Source organism: Galeopterus variegatus, unplaced genomic scaffold (genome assembly GCF_000696425.1).
Source record: "Galeopterus variegatus unplaced genomic scaffold, G_variegatus-3.0.2 Scaffold2495, whole genome shotgun sequence".
Taxonomy (NCBI): domain Eukaryota; kingdom Metazoa; phylum Chordata; class Mammalia; order Dermoptera; family Cynocephalidae; genus Galeopterus; species Galeopterus variegatus.
Window position 1 is genome coordinate 386,879 of NW_007728606.1, and position 8,521 is coordinate 395,399.

Consider the following 8,521-nt stretch of genomic DNA (forward strand, 5'->3'; position numbering starts at 1 on the left):
CGGTGTGGGAGAAACACTGAGGGTTGCGATCCGTTGCCGGACACGGAAAAAGACAAAAAAAAAAAAAAAAAAAAGAAAAAAAAGAAAAAAAAAAAGAACCCAGTTAAGGAAATAATGTTTTAAAATCCCCAGAATCTTAGAATATCTTCACAGAAGGTAAATCACAAGGGTCCTTAGTCCAGCTCTTTGCTGTGTACAAGTCTGGTGGCCCAGTTTTTGCTTGTGACACAAATCAACATGTGACTTCTAATTTTTTCTTTTTTGCCTAGTGGATGAGGATGCTTTTCCTTTTCTGTTCGTCTTTATGGGAACAGACATGAGAGGGGCAAGATGGGTAGGGGACGGGTGGGGACAGAGAGTAGGGGAGCTGTCAGTGAGGAGGACTCACCCCTGTTGCTTTCTGCTTAGTGTAGGCATATTTATCCCGAGTCAGTCTTTCAAAACGGTAGGTCGGTGCAAATGTGATTTCCTCCTCCTCTGAAACAGAGAGATTTTGATTTCAAGTTTTGTTCCCCAAGTTGCACATCTGGCCAAGTTTCCCTATTCTCCAGGCATAATCCTTCTCCTGGTAAGGCTATCTGGGGAGAAGGAAAGAAGGCAGATAGCTGGAGAGGGACCGAGAGGAGAGAATGGCGTCCTTACCAAAGTGCAAGAAGACCTTCTGCTCTTTCCTCTCCGTGAGCAGCTGGTCATGGCACAGGAGTTCTGCATATTGCTGCTGCTTGATTTTCTGGATAATGGTTTCTGCCTCCTGGAACAAGGACATGCCCAGGCCATGGGTGAGACACCCCTTCTGATCTGTGCCTGGCAAGCTAAGGGGCTGCAGCCAGCCAGCTGGATGGCCTCAGTGGCAGAGTGATGGTGAGGAGGGGTGGCCATGACAGTTACATGGGAACTAGGTGTGAGCAGAGGGGAACCGCAAAGAAGGGCTGAGCCTCCATAACAGGAGCGGCATTGAGTCCCTGTGGGACTTGCAGGGCCTTGCGTCTCTGTGACCGTCTGCCCTGAGTTGGCTCAGGGAGCCTCTGTCTGTGCAGCCCCAGGCCGGGTGGGCAGCTCCTTACCCAGGTGGGCAGCGGCAGGGCCTTGCGTCTCTGTGACCATCTGTCCTGAGTTGGCCCAGGGAGCCTCTGTCTGTGCAGCCCCAGGCCGGGTGGGCAGCTCCTTACCCAGGTGGGCAGCTCCACGCGGTAGTTGAGATCTCCAAACCAGAAGAGGTGGGTGAAGCGGTGAGTGACGTTAAAGGGACTCAGTTTCCTGTCTCCCAGGGCCAGGAACCGGAGAATGTTCATATAGTTTTGGTTTCGCCTAATTCAGGGAAAAAGCAGCCATCTAGCACGAGAGTCACTGGTTTCCCCCTCTGCTATGGCAGGAAGTTCAAGGGGGTTTGAGGGGAGCTGAGGCTTAGACCCCCAGCCTGCTGCAGTAGGTGGGGCATGGCCAGATGCAAAGGGCCTTTGAGGCCAAACTGGGAACACCGAGTGTTGGGGGAGCAGAATCCACTCAGCAAGGAATGGGAATAGTGAATATTTGGATGGTGGTCTTTGTGAGTGTGCTACCAAAGACAAAACTGGTTCTGATCCATAAGGATGTCCCAGATGGGGTTTTACCCTCTAGAAATGGAGTGGTATTTAGGTGTCCACTAGGTTAATGACACAAGGAAACGTCTTTTCTGACCTTCAGACAAGATTTATCCACACGAGAGGTCACTACTGTGCTGCAGTTGCCTTTAATGAGACCACAGAGAGCCTTAAAGGCTGACAGGACACCCAGAAGGTCCCAAGTGGGGACAGAGCAAGTCATGATGGTCTGTGGGATGTGAGGTCTGTCTGGGCAAGTAACTCAAATACGGGCTCTTGGTCCTGGGAATGAGCTCCATTACCTGAGTTTCTTTTCACTTCCTGAAGTCAGGTGGCTGTTAACAAATCCCAAGGAGGTTCCATTGAACATGAATGACACCCCCACAGCTCCCTTGTTCCCTAAAGGTGAGAAGGAGAAAGAAGCATTAAAATATCAAACAGGCAAACTTGCCATGGGGTAGGAAATCAAGGTAAGGCAACGTTATCCATAAAGAGCAAGAGAAGCAGGCAAGAAAGCAAAACAGGGTCATCTGGGGAGGGAGAAGTGGCGGGTGACAGGCACTGGAGCAGAGGTGAATGGCTGGCAGAGGGAGGCTGCCGGTGCAATCCACTCCTGGAACCTGCTCTGAAGGGGCTGTCTGTGGCCCACGTGCCAAGCAGGTAGGGATGATCGGAAGCAGCCAGAAGTCTTGGGAAGAAGACTCAGGAGGTGCCTCAGACTGGGCAGACTGACCTCCTACCCAACTACCTCAAGGTTTCTGGTGAGATCTAACACCTACTCTGAGATCACACCTTCTTCTGTCAATGTTTTAATCTATCCTAAAAGTATGTTCCCCAGACCAGCAGCAGCATCACCTGGGAACTTGTCAAAGTGCACATTCTCAGGCCCACCCCAGACCTACTGAATCAGAAATTCTGGAATGGGACCCAGTACCTTACTGTGTTTTACAAACCCTCTAGGTCATGGGTAGGCCAACATGGCTCGCCACCAGCTTAAAATGGTTTTTACATTTTTAAATGGTTGGGGAAAAAAAACAAAAGAAAAATAATCTGTTGTGACACATTAAATCTGAAATTCAAATGTCAGTGTTCATAAATAGCATTTGATTGGAACACAGCCACGTCCATTCATTAGGTATCACCTACTGCAGCTTTCAGGCACTACGATAGAGCCAAGTCATTGCAACAGAGGCTGCAAGGCCTGCACAGCCTAAAATAGTCACCGTCTGGCCTTTCACAGCAATATGTTGCCAACCCCTGCCGTAGGTGACTCTGCATGCGCTGAGGTTTGAAAACCTGCTCTGTCCAAGGCAGTAGCCATGAGCCACACCTGGCTATTGAGCACATGAAATGAGGCTGGTCTGAAATGAGATGAACTGTAAGTGTAAAATACACATCAGAATTGTAAGCCTTGGTACGAAAAACAGAATGTAAAATATCAAATAATTTTTTGTGTTGAAAACTTATCAAAATGATAACATTTGGATGTATGAGGTTCGATAAAATCTATTATTAAAATTAGTTTCACCTGTTTCCTTTTTCCTTTTCTGGTGGCTGGCTGGTGTGGGGAACCCTCAACCTTAATGTGACAACACCATGCTCTAACCAACTGAGCTAACCAGCCAGCCTGTTTCCTTTTATTTTTAATGTGGCTACTAGAAAATTTTCAATTATCTACTCGGCTCCTGTATCATTTCAGTTGGACAGCTCTGGGTAGACCTTAAGATGAAGGAAGCTTGGAAGATCATCTGGCTCAGCCTCTGCAGGACTCAGAGGAGGAACCCGCAGGCTAGAGGGTGTGTCAGCCGAAGCCAGTCAGGGGCAGAGCCAGGACGAGCACCCAGGCTTCCTGCCCTTGGCCCTTGCTTTTGCTCTCCACGCACCCACTCTGGAGGTCTCCCCTTCCCAGCTTTCACCCCTTCCTGCAGTGCGGCCTAGGGATGAACAGCTGGCTCTGGGCTCCTGACAACCTGGGTGTAAGTCCTTGCCCTTTACATTCTTATCACTGGGCCTCGGGCAAGTTATGGAACATCTCCATAGCCTCAGTTTCTTCATCTGTGAATGGGGATAATAAGGTCCCTGCCGCTGCAGGGTGCATTAAATGAGATAATGCTGGCAAAGCACTTGGCACTCAGCCTTGCATAGGGCACACTCAGAAAGGCCTTAGCTTTTCCCAGGATTGATGTCCTATCAGCTGGCTAGCAAGCACTGAGCTCCTGTCCAGGCTACTTAAGGCTGGGAGCCATTTCGGGGGAGGAGAGGAGGGAGGCCAGCTCCAGGGAAGGGAGGGGAGGTGGAGCAGGGGCAGGTGTGCATGAACTTCTCAGCCTGGGCCAAAGCTCTGACTCAGCCCGGGCCTCCCCTCTGCACCCCATGGACTTCAGTCCCACGGCCCTTCTCAGAGAGGGGAGGTGGAGCAGGGGCAGGTGTGCATGAACTTCTCAGCCTGGGCCAAAGGTCTGACTCAGCCCGGGCCTCCCCTCTGCACCCCATGGACTTCAGTCCCACGGCCCTTCTCAGAGAGGCCCCCGGCCTCCCATCTCCGGTCATGGCGCTGCCTGTGCCCTATCCCACACTCTCGCCAGCACGTCACTCTCGGAAACCATCATCTTTTCCGCCTGTCACTCACTTGTTGTGTCGAGTCCACACGAGCAGGGTTCCTGTCTGCTCAGTGACTAACCCAGTGCCCGGCTCTGAGCCTGGCACAGTCGGCTCCGTTGGGATGGCCAGGAGCCCTCCGGGGCAGCGGCTGGAGGCGAGGGCGGTGTGAGCGTGGGCAGGCCGTGGGCAGGGCTGCTGGGGCAGCAGAAGCCGGGAGCGAGGGAGCGTGGACGCGGCAGGTTCCTGGGCAGCGCAGGGTGTGGCTCGCCATGACAGGAAGGAAGCAGGGACAGCAGGGCGTGGATGTGGACAGTTTGCGGTTTGTCAGCAGAAAAGCCACTCGATTGCAGCAGTTCTTCCATTTCCTGTTATCTCTGGGACTCTGGCCTGTCCTGACTCCAACTGCCACAAACCACTGGCCTCGCCCTGGACTCCTCGCACACCGCACATGCACGCGGACACTCAGGCTCACAGAAATGCACACGCACACGCACACACTGACATCGCAGGCTGACACAGCACACACTCACAGGCAGCGTGGGGCTCACAGAAATGCACACGCACACGCACACGCACACACTGACATCGCAGGCTGACACAGCACACACTCACAGGCAGCGTGGCCCACACACGGACTCACACTCATACAGACTCACACAGTCACACTCACAAACACACATCCAAAGACTCACATGCACCTACATAGGCTTTTGTTTTTATATGATCAAGGTGACATATTATTGTTGATGTTAACTTGATCATCTGCCTGAGACAGTGTTTTTTAGGTTTCTCCACTGTAAAGTTACTCTTTCCCCCCTTTCTATACTGTACTCTTTAGAAAGAAATCACTACGTGCAGCCCACACTTAAAGAACAGGGAGTTATACTGCACCTCTTTGAGGGCACAGTATCTACATGAATTATTCGGAATTCTTTAGCACAGGAGATTTGTCTCTTCTCTTCCATTTATTTATGTAGTCATTTATTTATTTCAGTATGGGCTCATGTATGTTTAATCTTTGAAGTATTATCCAATACTACTTTATTTATTTTGTTGCTCAAATTCTTCCAGATTTGGCCACAGAGAGATCTTTCGTTAACCCTTGCGTCCCTTTGACATACCCCTGCTATAAGTGGGTGCTCTTTTGAGCATTTCCTTGCTTTCTGGCACTGTAAGATGCTCCGTATGGCTCATTCCCGGCCCTAGCCCTAGAATCGGCCATTTCTCCAAGGAGCTCTGGTTTAATTTATTGAAGAATGACATCAGAAACTAGATCTGGGCTCTAGGTATGGCTGTTATCTTTTTAAATATTGCACCTGCTCCGTTTGCTCTCTGCTGTCCTTTTTGGACTCCAGTTACATGTATATTAGATCTTTTCTCTGTATTCTTCTCTGTGTTATACTCTTTCCTGGATAGTATTTTGTGCTCTTTTCTGAATAACTAACCAGCATTCCTACATACCTGTCTTTCAGTTCGCTAATTTTCTTTTCTGTTGTGTCTGATCTGGTGTTAAACTGATCTACTGGGTTGGTGGTTTGTTTGTTTTTTTTTGGTGGCTGGCCAGTATGGGGATCTGAACCTTGACCTTGGTGTTATAACTCTGCTCGCTAACCAGCTGAGCTAACCAGCCAGCCCATCTACTGAGTTCTTAATTTCAGTAACTGTATTTTTCAGTTAGAATTTCATTTAATTATAGATTCCAATTCTCTAGTGAAATTCTTTTCCTCTATGTTCTCCAGACTCACATGCACCTACATAGGCTTTGACACTCACTCACATATAAGCTCACACACCCACACACGCTCTCACACACTTAAACACACACACACTCAGATACATACTCATGCACTAACACACTCACATAGACCCACTCATACACACACTCACTCACAAACATAGACCCACTCACACTCACACAAACTCACATACATAGACTGATGCACTCACGCACACACCCATAGACCCATACACTCACACACTCACACACACAGACCCACGCACTTACACACACAGATCCACGCACTCACACACACACACATATACAAACCCACGTACTCACACACAGACCCCCCACACACATACAGACATGTGCACTCACACACACAGACCCACGCACTCACACACACACACACAAACCCACGTACTCACACACACAGACCCCCCCCACACATACACAGACATGCGCACTCACACACACAGACCCAAGCACTCACACACACACATACACAGACCCACACACCCATAGACTCATGCACTCACACACTCACAGACTTATGCACTCATACACACACTCACATATAGACCCACACACTCACACACACATACATAGACCCATGCACTCACACACACACACACACAAACTCACATACAGACCCCCACACACACACACAGACCCACGCACTCACACACACATACACAGACCCACACACTCATACAAACACATACACAGACCCACACACTCACACACACACTCCCCCACTCTTACTTCAGTTCTCTGAAGCACCCTGATTAGTCCCCGCCGACTCGCAGCTGATACCCACGTTTCCAGATGCAGCCTGGGTGAACAGTGGTCTAGATCGGGGTCGGCAACCTACAGCTTGTGGCCAAAGCCAGCTGCGTGTGTAAATGAGCCTCCGGGAGTGCGGGCCTCCTGTTGACTGTGTCGGCCGTTGCTGTGCTTCACGCTATGATGGCCCCATCGAGCAATCGCATATGACCCACAAAGCCTAAAATATTTACTATCTGGCCCTTTCCAGGAAAAGTTTGTTGACCCCTGTGTTCTAGGTTCTTACTACTCAAAGTGGGATCCATGCACCGACCAGCAGCACCAAAGTCACCTGGGAGCTTGTTAGAAACTCAGGCTCCACCTGAGACCTACTGAGTTGGAACCTGCATGTTAGCCAGATCCCCAGAAGTGCTGGTGTAGACCCCAGGTGAGTTTTGGATAGGGGGACCAATGTCTTGGTTTGCCCAGGACTGAAGGCATCCCAGGATGTGAAACTCTCAGTTTTTAACCCAGGGAAGTCCCTGCAGGATGAGACGGACATGAGAGAGAGACAGAGCGTGCTGTGAGAATGGGGTCCCCTCCCTACTCACCCAGCGTGTTCGCGATGCCCGTCTTCACATTGTCTGTGCAGACGTGGCTGATGCGGTTCTCATGCTCTGGCTTGGCCAACACCACGATGCGGATGTTCCAGAGCGTGTGGATGGCAACCTGGCAGAGAGGACACGTTGCAACACTTGGCCAAGGTGTGGTGTTTGAACCCTTAGCCCTGGCCCCTGGGTGTGAGGCACTCTGACTGTAATCCCTAACCTTCAGGGGATTCCTAACAATGACTGACGGATGAAACAAAGCATCTTAAAGATGAGAACAGGGGCAGCCACTATTTCCATGAAGTCAAGATTATCTCCTACAAGCAAGGGTGGGAAGATAGAGGACTCAGTGATTTTCAGCAACACCCCACAGACCTCATCAATTTCTGAACAAAGCAACTGGATGTGTCTCTCCGGCCCTGAAAGTGGGGGGACCACTGAGCCCCCAGACATCTCTGGAAGTTGAGAGATGATAAGCCAAGCCTACTCTGAGATGCTCTCAGCAGAGCAAAGCCCCACCCGGAGTCTCCCCCCCAGGGTGTGGCCAGCTGCTCACTGTTTTAAAAGTCATGCTGGTGATTTCTTGCAGGGAGTGCTTGAGCATCTCCAGCCACTCCTTCTCTCCCAGGGGGTCCTCCTGGGTGCCGATCACATAGATGTCATGTGGGATGTAGTCGGCAGAGTCGTCCCGTGTCTTACCCTGCCCCTTGGAGAGAAACCAGGACGTGATCTTCTTGGGAGGGGGGGCGTTACCTTCAACAGCAAAACCCAACACCAAGTGAGTGAAAGGCACATGCAGTCAACGGCATCAGGAGAATTCACAACAGAGAGCGGGGGAGGCATGGGGGTGGTCGCATACCCACGCAAAACCATTCAGGCAGCCTAAAGAGATGCCTTCGATGGGGACTAAGTGCCGAGATCACCCAGGATGTCAGTCAGGGTCAGAGCAAGGTTGAGTCTCTTTTGAAAGATAACATTCAGTTTCAAAAACTAGAAACACCAGAAGATTTTCGATTGTGACTGGACTAATTGGACAAGATGTCCAACACCGTCCTACGCTTTTGGGCTGCAACAGCAATTGAGACAGTCCTGTCCCTCAAGGAATTTCCGTCCATTGGCGAGACAGCCAAGTAACCTGACACGTTTAGGATGGCAGCTTCTAAGCCATTGTTAGGAGGCAGCACAGGCTTCCTTGCGAAAGCGACCTCAGCTGAGAGCTGAGACAGGCAGGTGTTAGCCAGAGGACT

The 8,521-nt window shown here is 50.5% G+C and overlaps 1 protein-coding gene across 1 annotated transcript in view; it reads right to left on the bottom strand.

Moving 5' to 3' along the window:
* INPP5D (inositol polyphosphate-5-phosphatase, 145kDa) overlaps positions 1-8,521 on the bottom strand; it is a 117,346-nt gene that overhangs the window by 20,624 nt on the left and 88,201 nt on the right. Inside the window, exons 13-18 of the mRNA XM_008581964.1 lie at positions 7,831-8,027; positions 7,278-7,395; positions 1,883-1,979; positions 1,170-1,308; positions 643-751; positions 389-477 (exon numbers count right to left, since the gene is read on the bottom strand). Of these exons, the coding sequence (XP_008580186.1) occupies positions 389-477; positions 643-751; positions 1,170-1,308; positions 1,883-1,979; positions 7,278-7,395; positions 7,831-8,027 (749 nt within the window). The remainder of the gene's footprint in view (positions 1-388; positions 478-642; positions 752-1,169; positions 1,309-1,882; positions 1,980-7,277; positions 7,396-7,830; positions 8,028-8,521) is intronic.